This window comes from Chiloscyllium plagiosum, unplaced genomic scaffold (genome assembly GCF_037043375.1).
Source record: "Chiloscyllium plagiosum isolate Xiang-an unplaced genomic scaffold, Cpla_swu_hap1 HiC_scaffold_16, whole genome shotgun sequence".
NCBI classification, from domain to species: Eukaryota; Metazoa; Chordata; class Chondrichthyes; order Orectolobiformes; family Hemiscylliidae; genus Chiloscyllium; species Chiloscyllium plagiosum.
Window position 1 is genome coordinate 57,934,838 of NW_028270154.1, and position 16,168 is coordinate 57,951,005.

Sequence of the window (16,168 nt, forward strand, 5' to 3'; positions counted from 1 at the left end):
ATAACCAAGCCCCGGATCCACCTCTCGCCCGAGCCGCCACGCCCCCATTCGTGATGCGTACTAACCCCACCCCCGTCCAAGTTCTCCTGGCTCCAACAACTAACCCCGCCCTTCCCACTGAGGCCGCGCCCCTTCCTTCACGTGTGCCCGGTCGTCCCGCCCGCCGCTTGTCTAAATCCCGCCCCTTCTAACCCCGCCTCCTTCCCGCCCCATCCCCAATCCACAATCACCTTTCCTGCGCGCCCCGTCCCGTTTGCTAGTGAGGCCCCGCCTCCCTCGTGAGTCGTACGCTTTACGTCAGACGCTGAGCTGCAGCTGGAGGGCGTTCGGTAATATCAGACATTTTTGTTCCGTTAGTTTCTAACGGTTTCTGGCTCTTATTTTGCTTCTTTTTTTGGGCGGGGGGAAGGGGATTGTATTCCTTTCCCTTGCGATGTACTGGGGAGTATTTTTGCGCCTGACTTGCCTCCTCAGCTCCGACTCCTTACTCAGGCCGGAGTAGGCTCCTTCATGTTTTCATTCTGCCCTTCACAGCCCAGTGTGGGTTTGTCACACACTGCACTCTCCCACATCCCAGCTTCCCTCCACTTATCGACGATTTGGCGACATTGTCGTTATCCAGCTTTTTAAGCCCTACGTGCTCTACTCAAGTGACGACACCAAACTTTCTCTTTAAACTTCCTCTGACCATCTTGGGACATGACCGCCGACTTTCTGCTGGCCAGACAGTTGTTATTTGTTTCCCTAAACTGAGAACTCTTTAAATGTTTCCATTTAAATCAAATACTTCTCCTTCAAGACAATCCTCTGCCAGACAATAACTCCTTCCATTCCCAGCCCTACTAGACGCCAACCTGACAACATCCCTCCAGTTTCTCACCATTTCCTCTGACCCGAGGAGATCTTATCTGTCATTGAATCTTTCCTATCTCATCCTATCAAAGACCTTTCTCTGTCTTTGTCTCACTGTTTCCTCGCTCAAAAACTATTTAATTAAAACTTGGACTAGTTAAAAATGTAAAGTCATCCTTGACCTGAAAGATCTTCTCTATTCCTTCCCCACATATGTTGCCTTACATTGATTTTTTTCCAGCATTTCCTATTGTTTCTAGTGTTCTCTGTGACAACCACAACATCCTCATCTCAAGAAGGCAGTCTTTAATTCAGCCAGAATAGGACTGCAATCCATGCTGTTGGCATCAATCTAGTTCATGTGGGCTGTTAGGTGCAGTGCAACAACTCACCAAAGGTTCCAGTGACAGCATCTCCCAAACCCCTGACTTCTACCACCTAGAAGGACAAGAACATCAGATGTATGGGATGACCATCAATGGGAGGTTCCTCCAAGCTACACACCATCCTTGAATGAAACTATACCACCATTGTTGTTGGGTCAAAATCTTGGAATTGTCTCTTTAATAGTATTGTGGGTCTACACCATGTAGCCGACAGCAGTTCAAGTAGGCAATTCAAAGGCATTTACAAATGTGCAATAAATTCTGGCCCAGGAAGCAATGTGCACATCCTGTGAAGGAATGAATAAATATAAATAGTTATGTGGTCTGAATGCTTGGTCAAAGAGATATTTTGTAAGCCTTAAAGAGAGTGAGTTTGACATTGGGGTTTAGATAATTAAGATGCGGCTCTCCATTGTGTGCTGAAGGATGAAGAGCATGGATGAGATCAGAGTAATAGAATACTCTGGGTTTGACTATAGGATGTGGAGGTTAGGGTTATAAAATCTTTACAGAAGTGGGGAGCTGTAATTCTGTAAAGGAATTTAAGTACAATGATTTGCATCAATGCAGGTAGAGTAAGCAGTTTCTTTGATGAAGACATTTTCTTTAATGCTGTATCAGTGACTTGCAATGGAAACTTGGCAAGATTCTTTTTGTTACTTAGGTTACACATTGTAACAATAGCAGTCCTGTATGAAAATACTGACAGTCAAGCAGTCTTCAACTCTTGGAAAATCAGTAGCACTTGGAAATTTAACAGACTGTCTTTACAGGTTCTGCTTTAAAGTTTTCTTATTTATTTATCAAAGTTACCTTATTTAAATTAATTACAAGTGGATTAAACTTTATAAAATTGTCCCAGTTAAAATAACAAAAAGAAAGTCAATATGTAAATAATATATTTGATTTGGATCTTTATATGAACTTGGTGATAAATGTGGCAGATGCATAATGAGACTGTACAATGTTTGCTGGACCATCAAGAACCTTAAAAGTGGAGATAGTGAAAACAGACTGATGTCAGTAATTAGCAATGCTGTATTTGCCAGGGGTGTTTAGCATATGCTGAAGATTGAATTTAGAAGCTTCTCAGGCTGGCCAATAACCATAAGAAATAGGAGTAGGCCATTTGGCCCCACTAACCTGCTTTGCTATTCAGTAAGGTGATGGCTGAAGTGGATCACAGTCCCACACTGCACAAATTTGTTTTGTTTTAAAGTATGATAGTTCTTCATTATTAAAAGAATGAGTCACAAAAAAATTGTAAAGAAAATAATATGCTCTGATTATTTTACCATAAAACAAATGTAAAGGTTCAAACTGATTTATATGCCTGTCAGGCTTCACTTGTTAGGTGTGAAACACATTTGTTTTCTTCATAAAAATGCAACTTAGTTTTGTACATCTCAAACTTTTAAAATAGCCTGAGTTCCATCTGTTCAAACAACTTTGTGATCTTCTAATCTTTTTGATTAAAAATGTGTCAACGTTTGCTGACACCAACAGTTCGGCATTAGCATTCAATAGGTTGAAAGGAAATCAGACTTCATTTTCTGGTGAAAACATTAAATATTCACAAAAGTAAACAAGTACAGACTCATGTTCAAATTTGATTACAAAAGGTGAAACATAGATTAGATTAGATTTATTCCAGTGTGGAAACAGGCCCTTCGGCCCAACAAGTCCACACCGACCCGCCGAAGCGCAACCCACCCATTCCCCTAATTTACCCCTTTACCTAACACTACGGGCAATTTAGCATGGCCAATTCACCTAACCTGCACATCTTTGGACTGTGGGAGGAAACCGGAGCACCCGGAGGAAACCCACGCAGACACGGGGAGAATGTGCAAACTCCACACAGTCAGTCGCCTGAGTCGGAAATTGAACCCGGGTCTCTGGTGCTGTGAAGCAGCAGTGCTAACCACTGTGCCACCGTGCCGCCCCCGTCATTATGGTGTCATTATGGTGAAGAAAAGGGATTTGGCCCATCAAGTCTATGTAAGTTTTCTGTAAAATTAAATCAATTCAATTTACTTGGATCACATAGAAGTAAATGAAAGACAATAAAAAGGAGAGATGATGGGCTGAATTTTTGAGTCCCACCAGGATAGGAATGGCAGTGGGCAGGGATCAAAAATACCATGCCAGCTGACATGTTGGTGTATTCTCAGTGTTGAATAGTTTTCCAGGTGGTTGGGGGTGGGCCAGTGATCCTGCCTATATTGTGATTGCATCCGATTAGGCTGGTTGAAGATCTCATTTACCATTCATTAATGGCAGATTTTTGCAGTCATGTACATACTACACTTGTTATCTGGAACAAACCAAATAACACAGTGGGCACACAAATGGGGTGCTAGTAATGGCTGCCCCAGGAAATTAATTGTGTCTCCCCACTAAAACAGTAACTGGTGCAGTGGAGGATGTGGCCACTGGGATATCAGGTCAGCACATATTCTGAGGAGAGTGGACAATAAGCACTTGAGCAGTACAAGGGTTATTACCCATTTGACATGAGAGCATAAGAATGGGGAGAGCTGCCAAGTGTTATTGGGCTGCAGTTGGCAAAGAGGATGCAGGTCTCCAGTTTTGGGCCCAGTGGCTGCGAGCAGCACCCTCCAGAAGAAGGACTGAATTCCCAAGTATCAGAAAGGCAGAGGAAAGTGGCAAAGGGCAGGATTGCACAAACCCCTGAGCGTACAATCTATCAACAAAGACAAATCTACTTCGAGATGATCATGATCCAGTGCTAGAACAGAATGTGATCCTTCACAGACATGGTCTTGGACATTTGCATCTTCATTTTTGAAGACCCTGCCACTCATACCTCACAGGTTCACCATGTCCTTCCTGAGGTGGTTAAAATCACTTGAAAGTTTTTGCTTTTGAATCTTTCCAAATATAAGCTGTGGACCTGCATGGCATCTCAGAAATAGATAAGTACACTGCACCTCGCAGATCCTTACTGCGGTTTTTGCCAGAGCTGGCTGGTGCCATTTGAAGAGAAAGTGAGGACTGCAGATGCTGGAGGTCAGAGCTGAAAATGTGTTGCTGCAAAAGCGCAGCAGGTCAGGCAGCAACCAAGGAGCAGGAGAATCGACATTTCGGGCATGAGCCCTTCTTCAGGAATGAGGAAAGTGTGTCCAGCAGGCTAAGATAAAACGTAGGGAGGAGGGACAGAACCCCACTGGTCCTCACCTACCACCCCACCAACCTCTATATTCAGCATATCATCCGTCGTCATTTCCGCCACCTCCAAACGGACTCCACCATCAGGGATATATTTCCCTCCCCTCCCCTATCAGCGTTCCGAAAAGACCACTCCCTCCGTGACTCCCTTGTCAGGTCCACACCCCCCACCAACCCAACCTCCACTCCCGGCACCTTCCCCTGCAACCGCAAGAAATGCAAAATTTGCGCCCACACCTCCCCCCTTACTTCCCTCCAAGGCCCCAAGGGATCCTTCCATATCCGCCACAAATTCACCTGCACCTCCACACACATCATTTACTGCATCCGCTGCACACGATGTGGCCTTCTCTATATTGGGGAGACAGGCCGCCTACTTGCGGAACGTTTCAGAGAACACCTCTGGGACACCCGGACCAACCAACCCAACCACCCCGTGGCTCAACACTTCAACTCCCCCTCCCACTCCACCAAGGACATGCAGGTCCTTGGACTCCTCCATCGCCAGACCATAGCAACACGACGGCTGGAGGAAGAGCGCCTCATCTTCCGCCTAGGAACCCTCCAACCACAAGGGATGAACTCAGATTTCTCCAGTTTCCTCATTTCCCCTCCCCCCACCTTGTCTCAGTCCCAACCCTCGAACTCAGCACCGCCTTCCTAACCTGCAATCATCTTCCTGACCTCTCCGCCCCCCCACCCTCACTCCGGCCTATCACCCTCACCATGATCTCCTTCCACCTATCGCATTTCCAAAGCCCCTCCCCAAGTCCCTCCTCCCTACCTTTTATCTTAGCCTGCTGGACACTCTTTCCTCATTCCTGAAGAAGGGCTCATGCCCGAAAAGTCGATTCTCCTGCTCCTTGGATGCTGCCTGACCTGCTGCACTTTTCCAGCAACACATTTTCAGCTCTGGTGCCATTTGAAGATAGACACAGCCTTGGAGACACACATGGCTTTGCTCACCTCCACTGCTTTCCCCCCGGACAAATGGGTACCTAATGACTCAATCAATGTCATCCTATCTAAATGTGTGTGGGAATCGAGTATTATGAGAGTAACTGTACAGATGGATGGTGTGCATATAAAAGGTGTGCTCGTGCTTCTTCAAAATTTGGCTGGATATCTTAATCCAGTGATAGTGAAGGAGAGAATCTCTTTGTGTTAGAGTCTGTATGTGTGGGGAATGCAAGAAGAGAACATAAATTTCACCTTGTAGAGACTAAACCTCTGCAGTGTTGAGGCTTCCTGATGTGACTCCATGATTCATGTGCTGTGATGGTAGAGTGCAATCTCAAGAGTGCATATCTTGATCCTGTCTATTTCCATCTCTTGTCATCTACAGGCATGCAAGTAGATACAATCATATGAGTTACCAGAAGCATAGAAAATGTGCCAAAGCAAGTTGACATCAGGAAAGATGTCAACTGCTGCTTATCGTGAAAGTTTCTGATATTACTCCAATGTAACTAGTGGAACTGTACATGTTCTTGGGCGAAGCCAATTTTCTGTAATAAATTAATAATTACTTTCTGTAATAGTAAGAGTCTGTCTCTTCTGATGCACCCAATGGACTTGGTGAAGTCTACAAAGGCAGTGTAAAGTGGCATTGCCACTTTTGAAGCACTTAAAAGTAAAAGCTTTGAAGAAGGTACAGAAAATGGAGAAATATAATTATTACAAAATATATAATTTTAAAACAATTTAATAATTAAAAAACCTGTTTCTTAAAATATATTCTTCTGAAATCATATTTTTAAAAATATTACAACAAATGCAAAACAGTACAAAAAAAGAACGCAAGGAAAAAAAAAACAACCAGCCCTCATATACAAATGTATAACTATATATAGAAAAGTATATCATAAAAAAAACCAACTAACTATTTAAATAAATAATAACCAACAACAAACTAATTAGTAGTAATAACTCAACCCAGCCAAACAAGACACTCATACATTCCCAGTTCCTCCTCCCCAGATATTGGACTCATAAAACACAATCGTTTTGGCTACATAAAAGCCCTTGTTAGTGTGGTAGATAAATCTGTGTCCAGGTATTCCAAAAAGGGCTGCCATGTCTTATAAAAATTCTCAGTTTTGTGATGTACCATACTTGTGAGAAAATCCAAGGGAATACGCTCCATAACAATCTTCCGCCAACTCGACATGCCCGGCGGGTTTCGGATACCCAACCTAGCAAGGTATTCTTGCTTGCACAAAAAGTGAGGATATTGAAAGGTTTTCTCTTATGTACATCTGCAGGGAACACACTGAGCAGACCCAAAACAAGAGACACCGGGTCCTTCTCCACCATTACACTCAAAATCCTGTCCATTGCACTTGCTACAGTGCTCCAGTATGTTTGAAGCCTACCACAAGATCAGAGACAATGGATAAGAGTGCCCATACAGACCTTGCACTTGGAGGACATGTTGAAGATACCCCTGGTTTAAATTTTGACAAACGGTCCGGAACCAAGTGGACCCTATGGAGAATTTTCAACTGTAAAGCATGGGTCCTATTGCAAATTGATATCTTTCTTGCATTTTCCCAAATATCTTCCCATGCCTCTGAACAGACTTCAACACCTAGCTCTCTCCCACACCCTCCCCGAGTCAATTGAACTCATCTGAGAAGGCACTTCCCAATTGATGATATAAAATGCCAACAGAAAGTGTACTCTTAGCACTGAGCACCCTCCTCTCCAAATAGGGATCAATCAAAAGTGTAGTTTTTATTTGAATACAATGCCCAACTTGAAAAAAGTGAAAGAGGTTCCTGTTAGCTCGTATTTCCGTGCCAACTGATCGAAGGACATCAGCCATGCAAGACACACCCCTAGCTGTCCAACATTTGATTCCTGAATCTATCATCCCTGGTTGAAAACTCAGCATACCCACCATAGGCGTAAAAGAAGATGTTTTGCCAATATTGCCTTCCCTCTGCCAAATTGCCCTCCATGCTTTAACAGTATTGATAACTATTGGGTTATGGCAATATTCCCTAACTGTCCTCATTTTGGCCAGAAACAGCATGCTAATAAGGGGGCACCTTGCCTGGGGGGCTTTGATATCTAACCATATTGAAAGAGAGTCCCCACAGACCCAATCACTCACACAGGATAAAAGCGAGCTTGGCTGGTAGCTTTTAATGTCCGGAAGGTTCTCTCCCCCCAGTCTGTGAGGCAGTTGCAGTTTAGCTAATTTAATGAGGGGCCGCTTATGATGCCAAATAAAGGAGCTGAACTAGCCATGCAATCTCCTGAATATTTGCTTATTGAAAATCAGGAGGAGCATCCATATAGGGTATAGCAAACGGAGGAGAATATTCATTTTAATAAGTGCTACCCGACCCAACCACGAGACAGAAGCTCTTCTCATCTTTGAAGGTCTTGTTTGATTTTGTCAAATAATTGAACAAAATTGGCTTTGAACAACCGATCCAGAACTGGAATAATGAATATGCCCAAATACACAAAATCCCACTGTGACCACTTAAATGAGAATTGATATTCGCCCTCAAGACCTAGCACCTTCATAAGACCACCCATAGGCATAGCCTCTGATTTTGCAAGATTAATCTTGTACCCCGAAAAGGCACCAAACACGCAGATGCATTGTATCAGGTGAGGCACTGCCACCCATAGGTATAGCCTCTGATTTTGCAAGATTAATCTTGTACCCCAAAAAGGCACCAATCGCGCAGATGCATTGTATCAGGCGAGGCACTGAAACTGCTGGATTTGACAAAAGAGTTAGGACATTATCCGCATACAATGAAATCTTATGTAATTTTGACCACACTTTTGGAGCTGATATATTAGGATCCCTATGAATGGCCTCCACCAATGGTTCAATCACCAAAATAAAAAGCAATGGTGAAAGGGGACAGCCCTGCCAGTTGCCCCTAAAAATGTTAAAATTGCTTGATCATACCCCATTATTGATGACTGTAGCGAGACGGTCACTGTAGAGAACCTTTACCCATCTTATAAAAGCTTCGCCCAAACCAAACCACTCCTGAGTACAAAAAGCGTATGGCCATTCAACTTGGTCAAATGCCTTCTTTGCATCCAGAGAAATCACCAACCCCTGAATTGACTGTTGTTGACATGCTTGAATTACATTATTGGAGGATCTGCGGCCCTCTTTGAAGCCCGTCTGATCCTCTTTAACAGTAGAAGGTAACACCGTCTCCAGCCTTAACGCAGGTATCTTAAAGAGGATTTTAAAGTCCACATTTAAGAATGAAATGGGCCTGCATGAAGCACAGTCCTCCAGGACCTACCCTTTTTTAAGAATAAGTGAAATATTGGCTTCTCTCAGAGATGGCAGGAGACAATCATGGCTGTATGAGTCATTAAACATATTAAGCATCAGGCTTGACAGTATGTTTATAAATTCCTTATAGAATTTGCTGGGAGGTCTGTCAGGCGCCTTTCCATTCTGGATGTGCTTCATAGCTTCCTGCACCTCTTGTTTTGATAAGGGGGCATTGAGAAAGGACTCTTGTTCGAGGGTCACGCCAGGGAGCTCCAGAACCTTAAAAATGATTCAATTTTGGCCTGGCCCTCCTTACAACCCTCAGATTGGTATAATTTAGAGTAAAATCTCTGGAATACAACATTAATATTTTTGGAGTCACATGTTAGGTTCCCAGACCTTTCCCTAATCCCCGTAATGGCTTGTGGTGCATTCTTTTTTCTGGCGAGATATGCCAAGTATTGGCCTGGTCTGTCACCATGCTCATATAACCTTTGCTTTGCAAAAGTAACCTCCTTATTTGTTGTCTGCATGAGCACGGAATTCAGTGCAGACCACAGCACTGTAATCCTCTATAGATTGACCAATGAGGGCCTGTCAAAGTAGCGTTTTCAGCTGCCTTCAACTGTCGAGGAGACGTTGCTGCTCACCCTTCTGCCACTTCCCACTGGCAGAGTTGGAAATAATTAATCCCGTGGCATAGACTTTGGCAGTTTCCCAAAGGACGGATGGGCTACTAACTGAGCCTGAGTTATGAACACCCGAAATTCCCTAGAGAAATACTCCACAAACTTCTTATCCTTGAGGATAAAGGGATCCATTCACCAGTGCCTCGAACCCACTGTAACATCCTTAATCTGAACCAACAGATACACTGGAGCGTGATCAGAGATGATATTACCAATCGTACAAGATGCCACCACATTCAGGAGTCAGGAGTCGAAAAAAAATCAATCCTGGTGTGACATCTGTGCAGATTGGAAAAACACGTAAAATCCCTGCCTGTAGCGTGGAGACACCTCCAGACATCCACCAACTCTAACTCTCCACACAGATTCACTAATTGTTTAGTTTGTACAGAGGGTATCGAAGGACTTTTGGGCAATCTGTCTACTGTGGGATCCATGAGACAGTTAAAATCTCCCCCATAATGATATGCCGGGACTCAAGACTGATCAGTTTAGAAAATGCATCCACCAAAAATTTGAGGGGATGAGCTGGAGGGCAATAAACATTTAAAACACCACATTCTTCCCCATTTATCAAGGCTTTAAGAATTACAAACCTCCCATGTGTGTGTGTAACACACTCTAATAACTTAAATGGGAGATTTCTCCTAACCATATAGCCACTCCCCCACTTCTGGTATTAAATGATGGAAAGTAAACCCGATCAAAGCCATTCTGCTGTAGTTTCAAATGCTTCCTATCATCCAAGCGTCTCTCCTGTAACAAAGCAATATCCACCTTCCCCTTTCCAAGACTCAAAAGTACATTCTTCCTCTTAATTGGTGAGTGAGTTCCCTTGATATTCCAGGTACACCACTTAATCAAGTCATTAGCCATAACCTTCTGCAGTAACATTTAAATTCCAGAGAGGAGGAATTCGAACCACAAATTGCTCAGCCTTAGTGTCATATGATCCATCAAACATAAAAACTACATAAACTAAAGCCACTATTTTTAACAAACCTACAAAACTACCAAAGATTAAAAACAACAAAAACCAACAAAAAAACAAATTATAAAGCACCAACGGCGCTGAATATGAAAACTCATCCCCTGCCCAATGAAGTAACTATCCATCTCAAACTGCACATAAGTATGCACCTAGCCATTCCAATCATTTTCTCTCCTCCTAGCTAGAGCCGCACTGCAAACACAAGCAGAAAAGAAAGTAAATATGCCATGGAGTACCAATATGAATAAAGAAATTTTTTTTAAAGAGAAAAGGGGTAAATACTCCACCCATTCTCTGGTATAACTCAACTTAGAAATTGAAAGTATGTGTCTCAACTGCTGCAAACATAGTTTAAACCAAATAATTACTAATAGAAAATAAAATGAAAAGAAAGCTCCAACCAGACTCCTTTTTTTGAAAAAACACAAAGACATACCCAAACAATGCTACTATTTATACATACTTTAATTGTTCAGATTAGGTTAATTTGTCCACAAAGTCTCTTGACTTTTCTGATATGTGAAAGAGATGTATGGATGCATCTAAGGTGAGACGCAGCTCCGCTGGATACCTCAGAGAGTACTGAATCCCAAGCTCCCTCAGTCTTCTCTTGACACCGTCATAGGATTTTCTACTGAGAAGTTCTGGAAGAACATGATTTTAGAGCCCTCATAAATTAGGGCCTTTGGATCCTTCCTCTGGATTCTGGAAGCTTCCACGATTCTTTCCTATTCTCTGCAGTGATGGAATCGCACCAGGAGAGGACAAGGATTTTGACCCAGCTGCCACCACTATGACTCTGTGCTCAACCTCATCCCTCCTTTTTTCCAGGTCTCCCAGCTGCTATTCATGCTTCTGTAACATGATAGAGATTTAGTCCAGCTTCTCCTCTATCTGCTTACGCAGCATCCCGTGAGATTTCGCGAGCTCATTCACCAGGGTCAGGTAGGTAATTGAGTTGGAGGATCCTGTCGCCATTGGACACTCCTCGTCCCTTCTTCAGCATCCCTGGATGGCAAAAACGCAGGTAAGTCAATTTTTCACAGTTTCCTCGGTCTCCACAACCTTTCTGGAGTCCCAGGATATTGCGATAGTCGAGGTTGGGTGGGTTAGGAATTCGTCCTGCTTGTGCTCCGGTGCTGAACTCTGCAACGTGATCCTCCTAGATTGCCGCCATCTTGGATCCCCCAAAAAACCTATTTTATATATTAGATATTTTAGTACTGACAAAAATCTTGCTGCTGAATATGTTTCAGAAAGAATTCTGAATAATTAATTTGTCAACAAGGAAAGCCATACAGGAAATGCTGTATTAACTGTTGGCCATTTAAATATTAAATGTTAACCTTAAAGCTCCATCAGAAATCCTGATTGCAGTGGGCTAATGGAAAAGAAATTGCAAAGATTTTTAACTATATATAGATGGATTGTTATGGTGTTAGGTCAAGCAATCAAAAATTATGTTACCTCAAAAATTTTAAGAATGCTTTTAGGATGCTTAGAAATATAATAAAATATCCCATAATGATGATGAAGAAGAAAATTTTTATTTGACATTTTGACTTCTTCGAACTAGAACTCACAAAGAAATTACATTGTATGTATGCGCTCGTCATGTGCTAAGTGCTAAGATGGATCAACGTCAAAGAATTGTTTGCTCCTCGGGATTAGGTTTGATCTGATCGGAGATAACAACACCATAAGATGTTAAACTTTGAAATGAAAAGAATGCATGTGATATCTATCCATTGCATGGTTTAAATAAAGGCCACTATGATTAAGTTCTTGAGTAATTAAGGCAATGCATGACAATAAACAGTGAATTGATTTATTCAGAAAATTTCCCCTTCTGGTCATGAATGTTTAGTGTGCATCAATGTAGTGCAAACTGACGAACATGTTAGGACAGGGTCTCCACCATTGATTTGATGAAGTTATCATTTTTTTCTGTTTTTAAGGAATGTAAAACTGAGGCACAACATTTGCATTTGATCCAAAAACATCCTGAGCTGCAGTCATAGCCTGAATAATGAATGAAATTCTTTAATAGTTAACATTTGCTACCTGTAAAAATGTTTACGTCAACTTACATTCTTAATTCTATACCAAAGTCTCCCGAGTAAAAAAATCAATCAATATTTAACATTTCTCTAATTGGGAAAATGTATATATACACAGGAAAAAGTATTTTTTCCAGAATGCAATGCATGATAACAATTTCTGACTTTTTAAAAGAAACATAGAATAGGTTTCTGATTAGTCATGCCTAATTTTAGGCAAAATGTGAATAAACTATTTGAACATATTTTGATTTGGATTGTCGCATTTTAGTGTTGAAGTGAAGGTACCTTGATGTAATTTGTGCAAGGTTGTTATTTTCTGATTTTCCCATTCATATACCGCCATTGAATGAAAGAGGCTATCCAGGATCATCCCAAGCATGAGCGGAATGATATCTCAGGTCTTTTTGTGATGTTTTCATCCATGGAAAGAGTGACCATCTGAGTGGAACAGTTAAATGCAAACAGATTCGCACCAATGGTTTGTACAATATGAATGCCTGGTTACGTAGGATGAATGATACTGTTACCTTGGTTCATCATTTTACTGTTCTGCAGCAAAGTGCAGGAGGTGTGGGCCTTAGCTATGTTATTACTGAAATCTTCATTCGAGCATTTGCTAATCCAACACTTAATATTAACACGTAACACTTCTGACTGACCTCACAGCTTCTAACTTGCATGTACTTGACGTCATCCACAAATCTACATTTGTGTTCTAAATCACAGTAAATCCTATTGACCCATCATGTCTGGCAGCATCTGTGAAGAGAAATCAAAGTTAACATTTTGGGTCTGGTGACCCTTTCTTAGAACTGAGGAAGTGTCACCAGACCCGAACAGTTAACTTTGATTTTTCTTCACAGATGCTGCCAAACCTGCTGAGATTTTCCAGCAACTCCTGTTATTGTCTATGATTTACAGCATCCGCAGTTCTTTCGGTTTTTGTTGACCCATCACCTCTGTTTTCACTGACTTACATTGACTCCTGATTATCTAACATGTAGATTTTAACATTCTCATCTGTTTCTAAATTCCTCCAGAGCCTTAACCCTCCCCACCCCCACTTTATCTTTGCAATTTCCTCCAGTACTCCAGCACTCCAGCATAGTGGGTGTACTGCACCATTTAGACTGTAGTAATTCAAGAAAGAAGCTCACCACTACCGTCTCAAAGATAACTAGGAATAAGCAATTAACAGTCATTTAAATGATGTTTACATCTTTTGAAAGTTTTTTCAAAAATATATTGATGTTCATCTATTTGTGGATATGTGATGATAAGACTATAAAAGGAAAAGTAGGCCATTGCTTCTAAGTCTGGTTAGCTATTCAATGAAATCATGGCTAATCTGATAATTTTCAACTCCACTTTACTGTCCTTGCCCCATAATTCTTGATTCTCTTACTGGTTAAAAAAAATCTATCTCTGCCTTGAAGTAAAGAATTCCACAGCTTCACTATCCACTGAGAAAATAAATTCCTCCTCATTCCTGTCTTAAATAGGTGACTTCTTATTCTTAGATAATATACTCTTGTTCTAGAATTTTCCACAAGTGGAAACAAGATCTCAGCATCTATCCTGTCAAGCCCACTAAGAATTTTTATGTTTCAATAAAGTCGGCTGTCATTCTCCTAAAAACAGCACTAATCTACCTCATATTCCTTATGTTTCCTAAAGAAAATTCCTTTATACTCAGGATCAGCCTAGTGAATCTTGCCTGGATTGCCTCAAATGCTAATATATCTTTCCTTAGACAAGAGCCCAAAACTATACAATGTTCGAGATTTGATCTAAATAATGTCTTGTGTAGTTTTAACAACACCTCTCTATTTTTATACTTCATTCCCTTTGAAATATAGGCCAACATACCTTTTGCCTTTCCTGTTACCTACTGAATTAGATGCTAGTTATTTTGTGATTAATACACGAGGACCCCTTTCAGCTGTGCTGCAGAATGTTGCAGTCTTTTTCCATTTAAATAATATTCAGCTCTTCTATACTTCTTTACAAAGTTCATAACTTGCATGATTGCACATTTTCCTACTTAGCTATTGCCCACCCATGTAACCTGTCTATATCCCTCTATAGACTCTGCATCATCCTCACCACTTGCATCCCCATCCATTGTTGTCATCTGCAACCTTGGCAGTGTTACATTCATTTTCTTCATTCAAGTTGTTGAAATATATTGTAAAAAATTGTGGTGTCAGCATTGTTCCCAGTGACCCTTCAGTAGTTACCAGTTACCTTGCTGATTGGCGAAGTTACAAAGGGCTCAGCAGACCAGGACCATTCTGAAGATCATGGCCTATGCATTTTATAGGACAGCTCCAGTACTCTCCAGGCTCCTGAAGGACATTATCAGTTTTTTTGCTCAGTAGCTGTCATAAGGGGTTCATTGTAATTTACCTAGAATCATTGATTGATTTTCTCATGGGATTTCTCTTGGTTTTGAGCAGTCAGTTGGTAATTCTGCTCCATGAAGTCAAGTGACATGAAGGGAATGTGAGCTGGTGCAGGGCAAACGCATGATAGGAGCTGCTTGGAAATCTTGTGTACATGTGTAAACCCTTTTTACACTTGCATGCCAGATGCAAATTGATCGATTGGGTAGTCTGACCATGATCAACAGTCCTGATTGACCTACTAAAGGGTAACTTATTTACCATGTGTGTGCAGCCAGTGGCATCCTGGGATGCCAGCCAGAACAGCAAAACTGAGCTGCCAGCCATCCCTTCTAACTGCTGTCATCACAGGTGAAGATGATATATTTTCTGGCTCAGCAAACAAGCCAGTCACCTGGTTTATGCAGTACCAATTGCTAGAACCCCCAAATGTCTCCAACAAACCTACAGAAGGATCCAGATATAAAATGTTGAAGACAGTGGTGACTTCGATAACTATGACGTAATGCATGACTACAATGTGGAATTGGCAGAACGCCTTGCTCCCATAGGTTGTAATGTCTACCACCATCTGATGTGAAACCCTTATCCCTCCACATACTGGGTGTTCTCTCTTACTGAGGAAATTTATCTTTATCCATAGGCACTGTGACATGACCTCCTGAGAGCTGCACAGCTTCACTGCTGCCCTCCCACTGTTCTGTGGTATATAAGGAACAGACTACTGCTGCTCCTGCTAATGCTGTTAGTAGTGCTCTACCTGCTCCTGCCACTGCTGGTGCTGGTCATCCTAGTCTGCATCTGAAGTCTAAATTAAAACAAGATAAACAATGCTCGTACTAATTTGATTGCTATGAGTCCCAAAGGGCAAATCAAACATACACTCCTCAAAAGTTGACCAAGTTACCTTCCAGAACAAGCACTGGAAACAATGCCTTTTACATAAGCAGATGAGAAAGCAGCTGTGAGATTTTACTACTCTTTGACTTCAGGGTTTTCAATTGCCACATTATTTATTTTGGTTCCAACTTCGAGGATTCCTGAGAAATGCATGTTGTTTATTTAGTAACTATGTCGCTCTGCTACTTTAATAATACAATCATGTGACATGATAACATCATTCGCCATTTTGGGCTGGAAACAGTTTAGTCTAAACTTGCAGCTTGCAGAGTGAACTATAACAAAGCTCCTGTTGTTAATCACTTCGACCTCCTTTGTTTTTTTTAAACCTATAATTCTAAAAGAAACCTGTTCTGAGATATTATTGCACACCTCCGGAACAGGTGGGATTTGAACCCCCTGGTTCAAAGGTAAAGATCCTACCAT

The 16,168-nt window shown here is 41.7% G+C and overlaps 1 protein-coding gene across 2 annotated transcripts in view; it reads left to right on the top strand.

The window, feature by feature from the left end:
- The first annotated feature begins 11,235 nt into the window (after positions 1 to 11,235).
- Positions 11,236 to 16,168, top strand: part of LOC148147553 (uncharacterized) — a 36,798-nt gene continuing 31,865 nt past the window's right edge. For both annotated transcript variants that reach the window (XR_015759658.1, XM_087995051.1), the window contains exons 1-2: positions 11,236 to 11,401; positions 12,791 to 12,915. Coding sequence is in view for 1 of the 2 variants with exons in the window: in XM_087995051.1 (XP_087851177.1) it covers positions 12,893 to 12,915 (23 nt within the window). In the remaining variant the exon portion in view is untranslated. The remainder of the gene's footprint in view (positions 11,402 to 12,790; positions 12,916 to 16,168) is intronic.